This window comes from Ipomoea nil, unplaced genomic scaffold, assembly GCF_001879475.1.
Source record: "Ipomoea nil cultivar Tokyo-kokei standard unplaced genomic scaffold, Asagao_1.1 scaffold0982, whole genome shotgun sequence".
NCBI lineage: Eukaryota > Viridiplantae > Streptophyta > Magnoliopsida > Solanales > Convolvulaceae > Ipomoea > Ipomoea nil.
Genome location: NW_017617410.1, coordinates 213,323 through 234,335, shown reverse-complemented (window position 1 = coordinate 234,335; position 21,013 = coordinate 213,323). Strand labels below are relative to the sequence as shown.

At 40.9% G+C, this 21,013-nt stretch overlaps 1 protein-coding gene across 1 annotated transcript; it reads right to left on the bottom strand.

Annotated features, from left to right (window-relative positions):
* Positions 1–1,310: 1,310 nt before the first annotated feature.
* LOC109179963 lies at positions 1,311–17,284 on the bottom strand. The gene is made up of 4 exons (XM_019329438.1): positions 17,197–17,284; positions 17,014–17,098; positions 1,673–1,805; positions 1,311–1,553 (listed from the first exon to the last, which is right to left on the bottom strand). Exons 1-4 carry the CDS (start codon positions 17,204–17,206, stop codon positions 1,311–1,313), a joined length of 471 nt encoding a protein of 156 aa, XP_019184983.1. The 5' UTR covers positions 17,207–17,284.
* Positions 17,285–21,013: the final 3,729 nt, after the last annotated feature.

Below are 21,013 nucleotides of genomic sequence, written 5' to 3'. Positions count from 1 at the left end.
CGGTAAGGTCGAAAGGAGAGTCTAGAGGAGGGGGGGGTGAATAGACTCAATTCGATTTTTACATAAATAACTCTTTTCGGGGTTATAACGCAGCGGATTTGTTAAGTAGATTTTAGTATAGCTTTGCACTGTTTTACGCTTAAGGAACTTTCGGTTTGAAGGAGTAATGATATGCAATGCAAGAAAGTAAAGCGATATGTAAATAGAGAGAAAGACGAGAGATTTTTATAGTAGTTCGGCCAACTGTGCCTACTCCACTCTTCTTCCACAACTTGTGAAAGGGTTTGCACTATCACTCCTAGTACAAACTACTTCAAGCTAGCTTCCTTGATCACTAAGCCGGACAGCTACTTGGAAGGTTTTTCAACTCCTAGAGTTGACTCCGCCTCTATCAACGTCTTCTTCAGAGTTGGATGAAAAGATTTGCGTGTTTCTCCAACAGGTTGAAGTCTTGACTGGCTGGTTGAATGATGGATGATCAACGTTTAGAAAATGCAAGACTTCTTCAAGATTGTGAAGATGAAATCTGATGGCTCTTTTTGAAACTTCACACCTTGAATCAGTGGTTTTCAAAAGCTTGGAAGAGTGAACTTTATATAAGGAGCTTTTGCGTGAATATAATCAGTTGAGTGAAAAACCAGCATCTTCTTCAGTGGAGAAGATGGGTATTTATAGGGGAAGAAATATCCATCCGTTGGAGGGAGATGATATTTCAAACCTATGGACCAGTGGGTATTGCCCGGAGGACTTGGTGCATTTAATGCTGCATTTATTGCGGTTGTACCATGTAGTCGTTGGTGGCAAGAACTTCTGCGGTGTTTTTGTCTTCTAGCTCTGTAAAGAGGTACAAGACATTTAATGCATCTTGGTTGATGTGCACCTTGTTCTTAGAACAACTTATTCCTTGGATGATTTCCCAGCTGAGACTTAACAACATTCTTCTTGAATTTTGTAAAGAGGAATTGTCTTGGCAATCTGATTGTAGACTAAAAGCCTCTTCACGAAAGATTGACTTTATCTTTCGTTTGAATTGGCAGCTTTGATGAGTACTTCTCCATTTGCTGCATAACCGAGAGATGGATTCTCTGACTGATGTAGCTTTTCTTCAATATTTCGATCTTCTTTCGTCCAAGTAAACCTAACTAAAAGATCATAACTCGGTTTCGTGTGTTTGTCTAGCTTAACACGAATTACAAGGTGAGTTATGGCACCTTTCGTCTAAGACGAAAGTATCAAAAGAAACGATTCAAAAGTTAGGGATCAACAGTCTAAATTACATTGGTATCATCAAAATGTAAGTACATATGTTCCTAACACAATTCATTACATTCCCGATCCCACAATAGAAATGGTGCATTTCCAGTGGAATCGACAACGCGTATTATAAGTTTATACCAAAAATTTCCATCCGGATATGAGTTATCAAATTTGTCACAGTAGAAACAGTTGGATGCTTGTTCTAGTTTTATTGGACATCTCTTGCATGAGAGGTACCACCAATCGCCTATTGTCTGAATGGGTAAAATTGTAGCCAACACCCAATAACTTCCCACCTATTAATTAACAATTATATTAGTGTATATAAAGGAATTGGGAAATTATTAATTATTATGTCTGTTAACATTAATAAATTAATAATTAATAAATGACAGTTATATCAATAGAAAAATACCTCCGAAAAATCATACAACTGCTCAATGGTACAGGTCTTGAGTGTATCCCCATTAATTTCATCTTCTAGTGTAGCTGACGAAATTCTTGATGGTGTATTCAAAGAGAGTTTTGGGGTTGAGTGAACTTCCAACCTTATGAAAATATATTCAAAGTTTCAAATATTAAAAGATATTACAAAATTTTTGGCATAATAATAGATATTGTTGGTCCCGGTAGGGTTGAAAGAGAGTCTAGAGGGGGGGGGGGGTGAATAAACTCTACTCGAATTTTTGAAAATAACTTTCGGGGAGTAATGCACAGCGGAAAATTTGAGTTCATTTTAGAATATTCTTTGCACGCTTTAATTATGGAAAATTAGGGTTTGGTCAATATGTATGCAATGCAGTGAAGATAAATAACCGAAAGGAGAGAGAGGTTTTTATAGTGGTTCGGCTATTAACTAAGCCTACTCCACTCTTCTTCCACAACTTGTGAAAGGGTTTGCACTATCTGTAACACCCCTAATTTTTAAAACGTTTAAAGCTTATGAAACAAAGGCGAATCTATCATTAATTATCCAAACAGAACAGAAGCTAAGCAAGAGAGTCGGGGTGCTATGCCACATCTAGGTTTAAGAACCTAGATGCACAGGATAAACTAACTAACCAAGTATAATCCGCGAATCAATATTCAAATACAATTCAAGGTACACATGCCATCTAACTAATACTAGAGCTATCTAAGCCAACTCCACGAGTCCAACCAGCGCGCTCCGAAGCTATTGGTCAGTACCTGAAAAACATATGGTGTAACAACCATCAGCGAATAATGTTGGTAACCCACTCCCACGCGTTGAGTACAATATAGGTAGATATAAGAAAATCATTTTAAGACTGGAATACATATATAATCCTAGGCAACGGTAGCTTTAAAACCAAGATCAAGACTCAAGACACAACAACAAGCTGACACTATGAACACCATAAAGATACTGGCATGCATCCTAAGCCCGCAGGATAAGATAATAACAAAGCTCAATAATAACACACAATGGCAACAATGGGGTTCAACAACAATTAATAACAACAAGCAGTCAACAGGGAGTACATCCATGATCCAACCTTATACCAAGTTCCAACATTTACTCCTCTTCATCCTTATATCAGTTCCAACCTATACTTCCAGGTCACCCTTATAACGCCTGTAACATCCCGTGTTACAGCCCCTAAAACCATTTAATTAATCAATCAATAAGCCCAAGAGAAGGAATAAATCATAATGATCAATTAGGGAAAAAGGCCCACCGTAGCCCATGGGCCCTCATATATAAACCCAACCCCTAAACCCAATCCTTAGTTCCGAAAGAAATAGAATTAGCAAGCCTATAGTATTAATTCCTAATTAGGACTCCTAAATATATAAATAAGGGACTTAGGAGACACCTGGAACTTCCCACACGCCTAAACGCCCCACCTCCCCAAGAGAGCTCCAAGAATTCCCTTAGAAGAAAGCAAGAAAGCTTAAAGAAAGACCCTTCACAGCCAAGGAACTAATTAAGGCAAAGAGGTAACCCATGTCTCAACAAAACCTATTTTCATAGCTATAATTTCCCCTTAGGGTTTCCCCCATATGATTGTAAATGGCGAATTACTATGATTATTATTGATGTTGATTTAATGATTCCATGGGGAATCTTGGAAATCTTGATATTGGGAGTTTCTTGATAATTGTGATGTTCTTGATGATTAATTGGGATTCTTGATGATTACGTGTTGTTCTTGATGATTATGATGTTCTTGATGATTAAATTGGTATCCTTGATGATTATGTGTTGTTCCTACCGAATCTTGCAATTAGAAGACGAATCGTATTCTTGTTGATATAAAAGTAATTAGAACCCTAGGTTGTACTGTATGCTTTGATTCTTGGATTATCGGGTGGGAAATCGCATGTTTGGGTGTTGATTATGTTTAGAAAAGCATGATAGGCCATGTGCCGTTCGTTTCCCGTATTTGATCCGTTAATTGTCTACTTGTTGTTGTTAATTGCGTTGTAAAGTGTCTAAGCATGGTTTCGGGTTCCACAACGGTTCCCGGGGCGAAAAGTAATGAAAAGAGTCAGTGGGGGGTAGGTGGGGGTAGGGGACCTGCCACCTACCCGCGGCATTCTCGGGCAGCTCCGTCAGCGGGCAGCCGGCGGGCGGGCAGCTGCCCGCCGGGCACTCGCTGCCCGGAACAGTGGCAGCCGGCGGGTGGACCCCCACCCACCGGCTACCCGCTGGAAATTACACTACCTCGGGCTCCCGGTTTCCCCGTTTGATGTTTCCCCGATCCCCGTGGTGTCCCAATGAACCCCGTTTGTCGTGCCTATGTCTAGTTTGATGTTTCGGGTACCGTTCGTAGGTTTATGAGTCTGTTATATCGCATGCTAGATGAATTGGTATCCCGTTGACCTAGGTGAAGGAAGTATGAACCCCTTAGGACTATTCTTAGTATGTGATGGATCACGCATAGGTTTGTTATACGCTTTATCCCCCTTCCCAATGTGTAACGTGGGTTGCATGTGTCTGCTATGTGTTATGTGTGTGTGCTACCCCAATTCGGTTGCGATCGGATTGGTATCCTGAGCTGCGGTTCAGAAGCTGGCTGCGGTCAGATTGGTATTCCTGGCTGCGGTCAGATGACATTCTCTTGGGCTGCGGTCCACCGTTTGGTTGCGATCAAACATTTCTATACGAGCTGCGGTTCGTCCTTTATCCTGGCTGCGGTCAGATGACACTCTCTTGGGCTGTGGTCCACTGTTTGGTTGCGATCAAACATTATGATGAGCTGCGGTTCATCGGTCGGTTGCGATCGACCTCCCCGTGTTGCGATACGGGGCATGGTGCTGCGGGGCTGTGTCAGAGCTATATGCGCTGACCCTCATGTATGGGCATGCGATCGGTCCCGTGGCGCCAACAATGTGCGCTATGTGTGTGATATGGACGAATTGTGACTATGAGTGCCTTGGGGGGATGTGACTATGGGATTTATATTGGGGATTGTCATGCTGGGTTATGATTAGCGTTTATGCTTGGCCTTATCTGCCTTATCTGTTGTGAACTGCATATGCTCGTTATAACTGTTGATTGTGTCTGGCATTACCTGTCGAGTCATTCCCGGTTTTGAAAGCTAGAGTTCGTAGGATATATCTTCATGCTCATAATGGTTTTCGTATATCTATATATATCTCTATATGTATTGTATTTCAACGCGTTGGAATGGGTTACCAGCATCTCTCGCTGAACAGATATATTTGGCTTTCAGGCACAGAAGAATAAGTCACTGGAGCGCGCTAGAACTCGGAACGTAGAAGTAGATAGTTCCCTTCTCGGCCTGCGTGCCATATTATGCATTTACATTATTGAGGATATTAGGTAGTTAGCCTGTGCACCTGGGTTCTCCAGCTCAGGTGTGGCATAGCACCCGTACACTTGTATTATGTTTTGGGATTTAATGAGATAATACCCTTATTTTATAAGTTTTAAATGTCTTGAAAATCTGGGGTGTTACAGTTGGTATCAGAGCCTAAGTTTGACCCTAGGATAAGACTCTTAAGACCAGACTTTAGGACGTTAGGCTTGAGCTCTAAGTACCTAGGAACATAGGACTCAGGAATCTTAGGACGCGCGGTGAGATTGTGAAACCTACACATAACTTCCCTACACGTTGCCCTTCCCCATTCTAAAACCCTTCCCCACTTATCACTTCACCAGAAGTGCGTCGAACTCTAACTTAACATTCTTATAAACACTGACCAGAAAGACGATAGCATGGCACCGAACAGAAGGCAATCAAGGACTCCGGAACCCGCCACCAACGACCCCTTGACCCAAACCCTACAGCAACTAACACAAGTCGCGCAGGCGCTAAGCGACGCGGCCCTTCGCAACACCAGGCCCCACCGCCTCCGGTGAATACAAACTCTGACGTCGCTCGACAAGTCTCGAATCACCGACCACCCACGTTCTTCGGAGAAGAGGACCCCGCAGTCCTGGAGGAATGGATTCGGACCCTTCACAAGATTCTAGGGGTAGTAGAATGCCCAGAGGAGCGTCGTGTAGAGATAGCCTCGTTCTACTTCGGACACGAGGCCGACCTCTGGTGGATCCACGAAGGACCCACCCACCGACAAGAGCCAGGGTTCAACTGGGAAAGCCTCAAGGCACGATTACGTGAACGGTTTTACCCAACCCACATAAAAGCATCCATGTATGAAGAGTTCCTTCATCTAAAGCAAGGGACGGCCACCGTCGTGGAGTACCATAAACGATTCCTCGAACTGGCGCGCTTCGCACCCGAACTTGTCCCCACCGAGGTGACCAAGGTAGAAAGATTCGTATCAGGCCTCAACTTCGAAGCCCGGAAGGCACTAGTAGTAAGTAGGCCCCGGACCCTCAACGAGGCTTACGTCAGTGCCGCGAACCTCTATCGGATCCAACTACTTCAACGCGGGGCTCAGGAACAAATGCGAAGAAGGAACACCGGAAGTGGGGCACCACCGGTGAAAAGAACAAGGAACGACATCGGCACGAGATCAAACAACCCGACTAACCCAAGACCGCCCCCGGGAAGCAACGAAGCGAACCCAAGAAACTTTCCTTGCCCGAGATGCAACAAAAGTCACAGAGGCAAGGACTGCGCAGGCAACCCCTGGCGATGCTTCAACTGCGGGGAGGAAGGACACAAGGCCTTCCAATGCACTCGGCCCCAAAGACCGCGTCCCACCACCACGGGCCAACACGGGGGTACCGGTCACCAAGGGGGCTATGGCGCTCCCGGAAAAGTATTCGTCATGAGCCAAACGCAAGCCGACCTCGGAAACGAAGAAGGCCTAGAAGGGGAAAAACCCAATCCCTGAAGACGAGGACCATACGAACCCCGCCGAAGAAAACCCCGAAAGCGAATTCTGCCTAGGATAAGCCATCACCCCCTTGTAACCACCCCCTGTATCGTATAGACCACTTATTTAGTTTAATTACTTCGGGAGGATTATGTCTACTTAGCTTAGCTACTTAGAAAGTATTATGAATAAAGATTTCTTTTCGTTCAAATTCCGATTCCACTACGAGAGTAAAACACAAGTTATGCCATCCAACCAACCCTTCCTCACTAAAAGACGAAACAAGGAAAAGGACAAAAACACATCATTAAAAAATGCCTAATGTCACCACTAGGGATTGAACCTTAAACCTCCTATTTATAAGTCCAAGTCCCAACTACCAAACCATGAGTGTTTCTTGAAACCTCAAGGGGATACTCCCTTGTTAAACCCCTCTAAATCCTAAAACCCACAAAATCCCCAAATCAAAAACCCTTCTTCTCCTTCTTCTTCTTCTTCTTCCTCTCTCTCTCTCTCTCCCCACACCCTCTCCTCTTCCCCCTCGCATACCCCACTGCCCCACCACAGCCACCACCTCCCACCGACGCTGCCACCGCCCGGACGCACCCCGGCGGAGCCGCTCGCCTCGCCGCCGTCCAGACCAAGCCGCCGGAGACCACCCGCCATCCGCCCGGAGTCCGCCCAGCCGAGACCCGCTGCCGCCTCCACCCGAACGCCAATCTCACGCCATCTCCTCCTCATCGTGAACCCCACCTCGCCGCCGCCTCCCCCGCAGCCGGAAGACGCCGCCTCGACACCCGCCGGAAAAAACGCGCCGGAGCGCTGCCCCCCCCTCGCCGGAAATCTCGCCGGAAACCTCGCCGGAAAATCTACCGGAAAAGTACCACCTATCGCGATGCCAAAGAAACCCCTCGGAATCCGCACCCCGGAGTGGAACAATGCCGATTACACCGTGATCGGAGGTAAAGCACTTGAACCCGACCAATTCTCTCCGGAATTGGTTGATATGCTTAAACACCAAGGACTTTTAGATACGTATCTCACCATCAAAGGGGATACGTACCCCGAATTGGTGAAGGAGTTCTATCGACACCTTGTAGCCACCAAACGGGGTGACAAGGTAGAAATCACCACCAAAGTCCGCGGCAAGGAAATTGTGCTTTCCGAAGGCCGTTTGGCCAAGCTCTTGAAATTGACCACCACGGGTGTGTCCGACTATGACCGGAAGGGGTAGATTGGCACCCAAACTACGGGATACAAGGACTATCTCGGGTACTTACTCGGGAAAGAGGATGGGTTCACCTCGGCCACCCGACCAAACCGGAAATGGCTATCGGCGGAGCAAAAGATATTGGTTATGATTGTAACCGATAGCCTCTTGCCCACCAATAACAAGAGCAAGGATGTGGGAAGCTTGGAGTGCACCTTTGCGTATCTCCTAAAACATAAAATCAAGTTCAACCTGCCGGCACTCATGCTAAGGCACATAGAGTTCTGCAAAACAAACAACCGACTTAGCCTACCTTACGGGATGATCCTAAGTTGGATCATGGAGAAAAAGGGGGTAGACCTAAGCCACACCGAGGTCAAAACCGCCAATGGCATGGTTTTCAATGCCCAAAACCTCCGCCGCAACGACATCTACTTCATCGAAGGAGGACACTATCTCACCCTCGAAGAAATCTGCCACAAACCCGATGAGGAACGTAGGGAATTGGTTGATCGGTTGGACATCTCCAACAAAAAGCTCAAGCGGGCCATGCAAGATTGCGGAGGCACGGAAGAAAATGAAGGACAAGAGGAGGAAGACGGGCCTAACCCGTCAGTGCACCCACAGCCAGGAGGGAACCCGAGGGGGCGAGACGAGGGTTCGGTCAACGAACGCATACTCGCACAGCTCGACCGACAAAATCAAATCATGGAAGAAGGGTTCTCATCCCTGATCCGCACCACACACGCACTCGATCAAAGGGTAGCAGCGATCGAGGCCGCCTTGGGCGCTCGCGGTGCACCCAGTTCCAGCGCAGGAAACCGAGGTACAACCGAAAACTCCCCTATCACAACACCATCAAAAGTTCAGCCTACCCCAAGCCAAGACAAACGTAAGGCCGCAACCCTAATCAAGAGGCCGAGCTACGAGGTGTCTGGGGGTGAAAGGGTGGACTATAACACCAGGCTTCGGGGACGAAGCCCTTGTAAAGGGGGGAAGAGTGTAACACCCCGTGTTACGGCTCCTAAAACCATTTAATTAATCAATCAATAAGCCCAAGAGAAGGAATAAATCATAATGGTCAATTAGGGAAAAAGGCCCACCGTAGCCCATGGGCCCTCATATATAAACCCAACCCCTAAACCCAATCCTTAGTTCCGAAAGAAATAGAATTAGCAAGCCTATAGTATTAATTCCTAATTAGGACTCCTAAATATATAAATAAGGGACTTAGGAAACACCTGGAACTTCCCACACGCCTAAACGCCCCACCTCCCCAAGAGAGCTCCAAGAATTCCCTTAGAAGAAAGCAAGAAAGCTTAAAGAAAGACCCTTCACAGCCAAGGAACTAATTAAGGCAAAGAGGTAACCCATGTCTCAACAAAACCTATTTTCATAGCTATAATTTCCCCTTAGGGTTTCCCCCATATGATTGTAAATGGCGAATTACTATGATTATTATTGATGTTGATTTAATGATTCCATGGGGAATCTTGGAAATCTTGATATTGGGAGTTTCTTGATAATTGTGATGTTCTTGATGATTAATTGGGATTCTTGATGATTACGTGTTGTTCTTGATGATTATGATGTTCTTGATGATTAAATTGGTATCCTTGATGATTATGTGTTGTTCCTACCGAATCTTGCAATTAGAAGACGAATCGTATTCTTGTTGATATAAAAGTAATTAGAACCCTAGGTTGTACTGTATGCTTTGATTCTTGGATTATCGGGTGGGAAATCGCATGTTTGGGTGTTGATTATGTTTAGAAAAGCATGATAGGCCATGTGCCGTTCGTTTCCCGTATTTGATCCGTTAATTGTCTACTTGTTGTTGTTAATTGCGTTGTAAAGTGTCTAAGCATGGTTTCGCGTTCCACAACGGTTCCCGGGGCGAAAAGTGATGAAAAGAGTCAGTGGGGGGTAGGTGGGGGTAGGGGACCCGCCACCTACCCGCGGCATTCTCGGGCAGCTCCGTCAGCGGGCAGCTGCCCGCCGGGCACCCGCTGCCCGGAACAGTGGCAGCCGGCGGGTGGACCCCCACCCACCGGCTACCCGCTGGAAATTACACTACCTCGGGCTCCCGGTTTCCCCGTTTGATGTTTCCCCAATCCCCGTGGTGTCCCAACGGACCCCGTTTGTCGTGCCTATGTCTAGTTTGATGTTTCGGGTACCGTTCGTAGGTTTATGAGTCTGTTATATCGCATGCTAGATGAATTAGTATCCCGTTGACCTAGTTGAAGGAAGTATGAACCCCTTAGGACTATTCTTAGTATGTGATGGATCACGCATAGGTTTGTTATACGCTTTATCCCCCTTCCCAATGTGTAACGTGGGTTGCATGTGTCTGCTATGTGTTATGTGTGTGTGCTACCCCAATTCGGTTGCGATCGGATTGGTATCCTGAGCTGCGGTTCAGAAGCTGGCTGCAGTCAGATTGGTATTCCTGGCTGCGGTCAGATGACATTCTCTTGGGCTGCGGTCCACCGTTTGGTTGCGATCAAACGTTTCTATATGAGCTGCGGTTCGTCCTTTATCCTGGCTGCGGTCAGATGACACTCTCTTGGGCTGCGGTCCACTGTTTGGTTGCGATCAAACATTATGATGAGCTGCGGTTCATCGGTCGGTTGCGATCGACCTCCCCGTGTTGCGATACGGGGCATGGTGCTGCGGGGCTGTGTCAGAGCTATATGCGCTGACCCTCATGTATGGGCATGCGATCGGTCCCGTGGCGCCAACAATGTGCGCTATGTGTGTGATATGGACGAATTGTGACTATGAGTGCCTTGGGGGGATGTGACTATGGGATTTATATTGGGGATTGTCATGCTGGGTTATGATTAGCGTTTATGCTTGGCCTTATCTGCCTTATCTGTTGTGAACTGCATATGCTCATTATAACTGTTGATTGTGTCTGGCATTACCTGTCGAGTCATTCCCGGTTTTGAAAGCTAGAGTTCGTAGGATATATCTTCATGCTCATAATGGTTTTCGTATATCTATATATATCTCTATATGTATTGTATTTCAACGCGTTGGAATGGGTTACCAGCATCTCTCGCTGAACAGATATATTTGGCTTTCAGGCACAGAAGAATAAGTCACTGGAGCGCGCTAGAACTCGGAACGTAGAAGTAGATAGTTCCCTTCTCGGCCTACGTGCCATATTATGCATTTACATTATTGAGGATATTAGGTAGTTAGCCTGTGCACCTGGGTTCTCCAGCTCAGGTGTGGCATAGCACCCCGTACACTTGTATTATGTTTTGAGATTTAATGAGATAATACCCTTATTTTATAAGTTTTAAATGTCTTGAAAATCTGGGGTGTTACAACGCCCCCCTTATTCGTCCGGGACACGAATGCTCCCCACCGACATACCACCAACAAAACCACCGACATGGTAGCACCGCAATACCATTCGCATGACCCGTGCCTATAACACTATAATCAAGGGGTTAGTGTCTATAGCACATGACATGGCACCGCAGTGCTTATAACTTGATCTATGCCTATAGCACTATAATCAAGGGGTGGTCTGTGCATATAGCACAATGACCGAGCACTCGTTGTGCTAAACCGCTAACAAATCATTTCCACCAATCACATATCTTTTCTCATTATGGACAAATCAATCACCACAACCAATACTCAGGATAACAAAAACCAACAACACTCAATCAACAACAATAGTCAATCCTCAACAACAACAATAATCAAAGCTCAACAACAACAATAACCACGACACACAACTCATAAACCGGTACCCGAAACATCACACGAGACTCATAAACACCAAATGAGGCACAACGCGGCACGGGGAAACAACAAACAGGATAAAACAGCACCCCGCCCCGCTCGTACCAGCGGGTGGTACGGCGGGTGGTTGGTCAACCACTCGCCATCCACCCGCCGGTGGGCGGTACTGTACCACCGGATACTGGTACGGTGGGCGGTAACCGGCTGGTGGTCAGGTGGGGGTTCGTCCCCCCACCTACCCCCCACTGGTACGATGGTAACTTGGCATTTTTCCTCTTAGAGAATTCAACAATTAAACCCAAAATCATGTCCAAACACATCACAATACGTATCAACAACAATATGGACTCGATCAACAAGAATTAAACCAAGAAACACCACAATTATACCTTAAACACCATCCCTAAACTTGCCAAGACTCGAGATTAAACACATAACGGTCCGAGAACATCAATGTAACACCCCGAAATTTTGAAACTTTTAAATTTTATATAATAAAGGCAATTTCTCATAAAATCCCAAACAGAGTAATATTAATCATAAGTGTACGGGGTGCTATGCCACATCTGAGCTGGAGAACTCAGATGCACAGGCTAAACTAACTAATATCCTCAATACATCATTATGGCACGCAGGCCGAAGAGAAAGACTATCTATCTAATCTGCGATCTTCTAGCGCACTCTGGGATCTACTCATCGGTGCCTGAAAGCCAAATATATCTGTTCAGCAAGAGATGCCAGTAACCCACTCCAACGCGTTGAAATACATTATAGATAGTTATATATAGATATACGAAAATCATTTTGAAGCAGGAAGATATACACTTAAGAGATACTAGTTTTAAAACCAAGAATAGACTCGACAAATAGGGATAAGCACATTCAACAGTTATAATAAAGCATATAAAGATACTAGCATGTATCCTATGGTCACGGATTCACTTCATCCCATTCATATCATCATTCAATTCGTATCTCATCACACAAGCATACTTTGGTGGCGTCACAAGACCAATCGCATGCCCATACATGAGGGTCAGCGCATATAGCTCTGGCACGGCCCCGCAGCACCTTGCCTCGTATCGCAATACGAAGGGGTCGATCGCAACCGACCGATGAACCGCAGCTCATCATAATGTTTGATCGCAACCAAACAGTGGACCGCAGCCCAAGAGTGATCATCTGACCGCAGCCAGGAATATGAACCGCAGCTCATGTAAAACGTTTGATCGCAACCAAACGGTGGACCGCAGCCCAAAAGTGATCATCTGACCGCAGCCAGGAATATGAACCGCAGCTCATCTAAAACGTTTGATCGCAACCAAACGGTGGACCGCAGCCCGAGGGTGTAATTCTGACCGCAGCCAGCTTCTGAACCGCAGCTCAGGAATAACCAATTTGATCGCAACCAAATTGGGGTATCATGCACACATAACACATAGCAAGCACATGCAACTCATATTAGCACATTGGGAAAGGAGAGAAAACATATAAAGAAACCTATGCGTGGTCATCCACAAACTAGGAATAGTCCTAAGGGGTTCATACTTCTTTCACCTAGGCCAACGGGATACCAATTCAACTAGCATGCGATATATAAGACTCAATTATCCTACGAACGGTACCCGAAACATCAAACTAGACTTAGGCACGATAAACGGAGTCCGTTGGGACACCACGAGGGTCGGGGAAACATCAAACGGGGAAGCCGGAGTCCCGAGTTGGACAATTTCTAGCGGGTAGCCGGTGGATGGAGGACCACCCGCCGGCGACAAGTCTCCGGGCAGCGGGTGCCCGGCGGGCAGTCGCCTGCCCGCCGGCTGCCCGCTGCCGGCGACACCCTTCTCGGGCAGCGGGTAGGTGGCGGGTCCCCCTACCCCCACCTCCCCCCACTAACTCTTTATCAAAATAAACGTCCCGGGATCCGTTGTAGAACCCGAAACCATGCTTAGACACTTTTAAACGCAATTGATGACACCACGTAGGCAATTAACGGATCAAAAGCAAGAATCATATAGCACATATCCTATCATGACTTCTAAACATAATCAACACCCGAACATGTGAAATCCTTCCCAGTTATATCTAGAATAACACAATACGAAATTCCCAATTTTAACCTAGGGCTCTAATCATATTCAAATCAATAAAATCATAGTTCATCTTTTAATTGCCAAAACATCAAGATTCATCAAGAACATCACATAATCATCAAGAACATCTTATCATCATCAAGATCATCAAGATCACGCATAAAATCATCTCGCAATCATCAAGAACATATCATCAATATCATAAACGATTCATCAAGACACAAGTATGGAGAGGAGACCAAAGAAGATAATTATAGCAAGGAAAATAGGTTTTGTTGAGACATGGGTTACCTCATTCGCTTATTAATCCAAAACACCATCAACGGAACCTGTGAATGAAATCGGACTTTTCACTAAATAATCGAGCTATAAAATAATTAAACCCTAAGGGATTCGAACCCTAGATTTTCTCCTAACACCAACTATGTCTTACGCAACTAAGCTAACTCACCCATTATTAACCTAAAACCCAAATCAATCATCTACCCATCGTGTAAGTAATATAACCGTATTAAGCCTACGGAATAACAGTACAGTAGGGAGATTGGTACTAGTCGGCAAATCATCACCGTCCCTAAGCGTATTAATCGTCCCCATAATTATACCCAAAATATGATAAGCATATACAACCAACACATGCCAGCAAAGCCAAACCATTAGCCGAACCGGCGCCTTACCACTAGACTAAGCCCTCAATTGTTACTCCTTACCTAAATCTAATATTTAATAGCTATCCTGGCGTGAGTCTGTAACTTACCTTCATCTTCTTCCTCGATCTGTTTCGCCGAGGGACAGCGGTTGTCCCACGGGCGCACTTCCTCCTGCCGGCCACCCACGGCCTCCGTGCTAGTATGCTTGCTGGGGGGAGGAGGGTCGCCGTCGTAGCCGGAGGACGCTCGAAGGGGGAGAGCCACCGTCGCGTAAGTCCGCTGTCGCCGTTTGCACTGTATATCATCGTATCAAGGTCGTCCGTCTGTAATGGAGGGTTGAGGGAGAGGGGTTCATGGTTTAGAGCTTAGGGAAGGATTGGGGCTGGTGGTTGCCGCCATGGTGAGGGCGGTGGTGCGGTGAGGGTTTGCCGGTGTTGTCTGAGAGAGAGGGAGCGATATGTGAAGGGGGTGGGTGTTCGGAGGCCATGCCCTACGAATGTATTCTTTAAGCCCTTAGTATAAATACGTATACTAGGTATGATTAGGGTAGGAGTAGTATATACATGTATTTATATATATATATATATATATATATATATATATATATATATATATATATATATATATGTATGTATATGGATATATATACGTATACGAATAGGATTAAGGATACCACGGGTACATGGTCCTCTGTGGGTCACCTTAATCAATTAATGGAAATTAATTCCCTATTAACTGTTCTAGGCGTAATTAATTATATTATTAATTCCATGTCTGGAGATCGTAACACGGGGTGTTACAATCAAGAACCTCAATATCATCAAGAAATCTATATGCAAAGCCCTAAAAACAAGCCCTAACCTTGAATCAACACCCGAACATGCATAAACCCACCCAAGAACACCAAGAACATCACAACAACAAGATTTACAATATAAACCCTAAGGACAAGCTCTAAACATAATTAAATACGAGAACATACCAAGACCACACAGGGTCATCGAGAATATCAAGAATAACAATAATTAATATCACAAATTCCTAACGCCAATCTCTAACAAAGTACAAATACAAAATCATACATTCAATCGTTCAACAGAGCCAATCAATAAACGATAGCAATGAAAATAGGTTTTGTAAGACATGGGTTACCTTTTTAGCTTAATTAAACTTCTCACAACTTCCTAAGATCTTTCCTCAATCGATCATCCCTAAGCCCGGTGATGGGGAATTCTTTGACTATGTTCTTGGGAGAGGATTTCGTGTGGGGAGAGGGAGATATAGGTGATAGGGTTCTAATGCCTTCTAATTCCCCTATATATAGGTTAGGATCCCTAATACGAATCTGAATGAGTAAGGGGTTTAGGATTCCTAATACAAATCTGAAAAGGTAAAGGCTTAGGATTCCTAATATTAATCTAAAAAGGTAAATGGACCCTCCTTATTTTATCAAAAGCTACCGGGCTTTATTTCATATAAAGGTCCACGGTCCATCATGGACCGTATCAATAAATTAGGGATTTGGGTACTTAAAAAGTTTATAAAATAACTAACCAAAGCCCATAGTAACACATTCGGGTACATATATATATATATATATATATATATATATATATATATATATATATATATATATATATATATATTTAGCAAAATATTTAATTATAAGTAAATAGCTCTATTTGGTAAATATTTATAACTAATATAAATATTTAGTGAAACACGGGGTGTTACACTATCACTCCTAATACAAACTAAACAAGCTAGCTTCCTTGATCACTAAGCCGGACAGTTACTTGTGTAGGTTTTTCAACTCCTAGAGTTTACTCCGCCTCTATCAACGTCTTCTTCAGAGTTGAGGGTTGGAAAGAATTGATGATGTTCTCTAACTTGTGAAATCTTGACTCGGTGGTGCTTGAATCTTCAAATATAAGTTGCAAGATTTCCTTCTGTTGTGAAGAATTGAGGTTTAGATGATCTCTTTGAAAAATACTTCACAACAACACACTGGTTTTGAAAGCTTTTGGATGATACTTGTTAACAAAGCTTTTGTAGATAAAGATTAAGTGAAAAACAGCACCTTCTTCAGTGGTGAAGAGAGGTATTTATAGGAGAGGAAAATCCATCCTTTGGAGGGAGATGGGAATTTCAAACATATTCACCAGCGTGTAATATCCACTAAGTTCGGAGCATTTAATGCGGTTGTACTGTGTAGCCGTTGGCAACAAAAAGTTGTTTGTCTTTTTGTCCTTTCTCACTGACAAAGGTACAAATTATTTAATGCTCCTTGGTATTTGAAAGTTTCATTCCTAGGACACCATTTGTCCAGGATGATTCACCCAGCAAAGAGACTTAGACAAATATGCTTCTGATAGCATATGAATTATGTCTAATAAAGTCAGGCTTTTGACTTGTAGTCTCAGGTCATGCAATAACGAAAGATTGACCTTATCTTTCGTTAGACTCTTCATACATGAGAGATGAGCCCTTCCATAACTTTCAGTCACAATTGATCTCTCGGCCTTCTCTTGTTCTTCTCTTCTTCAAGTAGATCTAACTTAAAACAACTCTAATTCGTGTTAATGTGCTACTGAGCACGAATCACATGGTGAGTTATAACTACTTTCGTCTAACACGAAAGGTGCAAAATAACGAGAGTAAAAAGAGGGGTCTATATTCCTAGTTAGTTTGGTATCATCAAAATCTAAATAAACATCTTCCTAACAGATATAAATATAGATTTAGAAATAGTTATATTTATTACCGCTTTTGAAAATCACTTATCTCTTGACAATTTGCATCTACCACAATCTTGGTAGCATTCCATGTGTTAGATATTGAAACCTCATCTAAAGCAATAGAATAATGAGTGTAAAATATGAACACTACGAAACACAGAATATGTCAAAAATAGTAGAAAAAAAGTGAATACAGAATAGTAACTTACTGTTGTGCATTTTTGCACGACAAAACTGAATGAGTAAAACAACTGGATTAGGATTGTCATAGTTGACATGCTGTAATAGTTGATCAACATATTGCTCCCAACATGTTATACTGAAAGACTTTTGTAGAATGCATGAACAAGATCTTGTATTTGTGGTGCGTAGTTTTGTATCTCATGTTATTTGTTGCAACAATAAAGTTTTTAATGGAGTACAAATGACACTCAAAAAAGATTTTTTAAAATTCATCAACTTAAGCCTTTTTTATTGTTGCATGTATACGCGTACCCTAAATTAGCAAAAAGTAAAAATTTAATGGAAATCTATATTATAATAGAATATGAAATACATGAATATGTGTTACATAACAAACATATTAGCATGTGAATTATAAAACTAAAATTAAGAAAAATATATATTGGTATTGAATATATTATGAAATAATATATATATATATATATATATATATATATACTAAAAGATAATCTATATATATCTATACTAAAAGTGACGAATATACCTCAGAATCTTGAAACACACACTCTAAAGTATGAGAATTGTAGGTGTTATTATTGAATGTTGACTCGTACATTCGGATTAGACGAACTTGTATCGCCCAATTCGTGGAGGTAGCGGTGATTTGGTTAAGTAGATTGAAGGTGGGAGTCATATTGAAAAGTTGAAAAGTTTAGCGTATGAAAAGTACATGAAGAGGATTGGAAATGAATGAGAAGCAAGACCAATGAGGTATTTATAACTATGAATTTGTGGAAATGAATTACAAATGAATAATTTAATTTAATTATTTAATTATTTAATTATGAAATACTAAATACTAATACTAATAGCTATTGCATGATTCCCGTGCATAGTAACAGATGAATAATAATTGCCATGCATACTGAATACCATGAATTACACGTGCATAGTAATTATAGTAATAATAATTCGTTAAGGTTAATATGATGCATGATTCCGCGTTTCTATATGTGAATAATTTGTTTTGTAAGGCTAATTCGTTATTATAGTATAGTATTATAGAATTATTATTATTATTATTATTATTATTATTATTATTATTATTATTATTATTATTTTAATAAATAGTAATAGTAATAATAATTGGCTAATAGGATGATTCCGCGTTTCTGTGTTGTTATTAAGGTTGATTTTACGTTTGTATTAAAGATTGATTTAATTTAAATAATTTAATTAAGGATGATTGAATTTAATTTAGGATGATTTAATTTAATTAAGGATGATTATTTGCAACACTAAATATATAGGCTGATTTAATTAAGGATGATTTAATTTAATTAAGGATGATCTAATTTAATTAAGAATGATTATTTGTAATACTAATTATATTGGCTGATTTAATTTAAATAATTTAATTAAGGATGATTTAATTTAAATAATTTAATTTAATTAAAATAATATACTATAATAACGAATTATTATTACTCTAATAATTACTATAATAATAATAATAATAATAATAATAATAATAATAATAATAATAATAATATACTATAATAATTAATATTATATTCTTATTTTACTCATCATGTTAATTACATGCATTTATTTATAAATTGGCTAATTCATTATTATAGTATATTATTATTATTATTATTATTATTATTATTATTATTATTATTATTATTATTATTATTATTATTATTATTACAGTGAATAGTAATTATAGTAAAAATAATTTGTTAAGGCTAATAGGATGCATGATTCCGTGTTTCTCTATTTGAAAAATTCGTTCTGTATGTGAATTATTATTACTATAATAATTACTATAATATATATATATATATATATATATATATATATATATATATATATATATATATATATATATATATATATAAAATAATAGTAACTAATATTATATTCTTCTTTTAATCAACATGTTAAATTACATGAATCTATTTATAAATTAATATGAATACAATAAATGTTTTCACATTTCGATGGAATATTTTTGGGAATTACATGAATTTATTTATAAATTAATTAATATGAATACAATAAATGTTTTCACATTTGGAGGGAAAATTTTTTAGACAATTATTTTGCTTTAATATATATAGAGATATAGAGATTTCATATATTATTGCACATGGTATAATTAAAAATAATTATCAATAATAATTGACACAATCACATATAGTATATATAATAATATTCTGTGGTTGATACTAATATCGACTAAGATGATAAATTTTTTCTATAAATTTGGCCCCACAACCCCGACTTTCTGGCTCCGCCACTGGTCATAATGATGATATTTATTTATTTTTTTCCATTATACAATGCTATCTTTATATGATATTTTGTACGCGCATTGCCGGAATGCATTAATGTCCAAATATTTATATTTAAATAAATATTTGAAAGTATATCAACGCAAGATTATATAGGAGAAATTCATACATGGGTATCCAGGCCAGCTCCCTTGGAAAATTTATTGATAATATGAAAAAGTTTTAGTTGGATTTTGTTATGTTTGTTGGTAAATTTTTTACAATTATTTGAAAATATAAATTTTTCACAAAGAAAGAAGGGTTAATCATTGTGTTATATATATATATATATATATATATATATATATATATATATATATATATATATATATATATATATATATATATATATATATATATATATATATATATATATATATATATATTGTAATTTTTCTGTGCGATGCACGGACTTTTATTAATTGAATAAATTTACCAATTAAATTTTGACATCCTCTAAATTAGCAAAGAAAGTAATGGTTGTGGAAACAGAAAAACGTAAATAGTTCTTCAGCTCAGAATTAGTTTTACTAAAAATGTAAGTATAACTATACAATGTAATATTTAATATTTTTAAAAGTTTAATTATGTTATTATTATGTTGATTTTAAAGTTTATTGTTTGTTGGTCCCAAAAGAGGTAAGGTAAAAGTCGAGAGAGGGGGGGGGGGGGGGGATGAATAGACTTTTAAACTTTTTCGCACAGCACAAAAATTGCTAAGGCACAGAGAAACCAACACTCTTAACTAGATTGTTAGAGTATGGTACGCAGCGGAAATAAATAAAGCAAGTGTGTGTAGAGATTGTGTCAAGTATATCTCGTGAGAAGCAAGGAAGAAGCAGTAAGTAAAGAAAGCAGTAAAGAACACAAGACAATTATAGTGGTTCGGAGGTGGTGTAGTCATCCTACTCCACTTGCTCTTATCTCCAAGATCAATTCACTATATCCACCGCTACATGGTTCCTAGATACAATGAATTTTATGATCTAGTGCTTTGATCACCAAGCCCGCACTAATCATGCCCAGTGCCACCAAAACTGCTGCTTCGGGTTTCACGTATCCGCACTACTTTCCCAGGATTTCACGACTCGGCGTTATTTTCCCCCCGTCTTCTACGCTCCGGTAGAAACGCTCTTCCGTGATCTAGTGCTTTGATCACAAAGCCCACACTAATCACGCCTAGTGTCTCCGACACTGCTGCTTCGGATCTCACAGCTCCATGTGACAATCTAGGATTTCACAACTCCGTGTTACTTTCCTCCCTTCCTACACCCCCGTAGGAATATCACTTGTTCAAAGACAAGTTTTCTTCTTACTTCTAACTTCTGAGACTCTGTAGATGATCTTCAATATGCAGCAAGTCTCTTTGATGAAGATTAAACACTCCTGGATATCTCTTTGTAAGCTTTGAGTGTTTTTTCTCTCTTTGAATGTATCAAGTATAGCACTTGATATGTAGGCACTTGTTTAGCTCTGTTTTTCGAACTCTATAGATTTTTTTCTT

Coding starts and splice junctions, on each gene's coding strand:
- LOC109179963 (XM_019329438.1), bottom strand. Junction 1,806..17,013: donor ATAAGTGATTTTCAAAAGCG/GTAATAAATATA, acceptor TATTTTCATAAG/GTTGGAAGTTCACTCAACCC. Junction 1,554..1,672: donor AGTTGTATGATTTTTCGGAG/GTATTTTTCTAT, acceptor GTTAATTAATAG/GTGGGAAGTTATTGGGTGTT.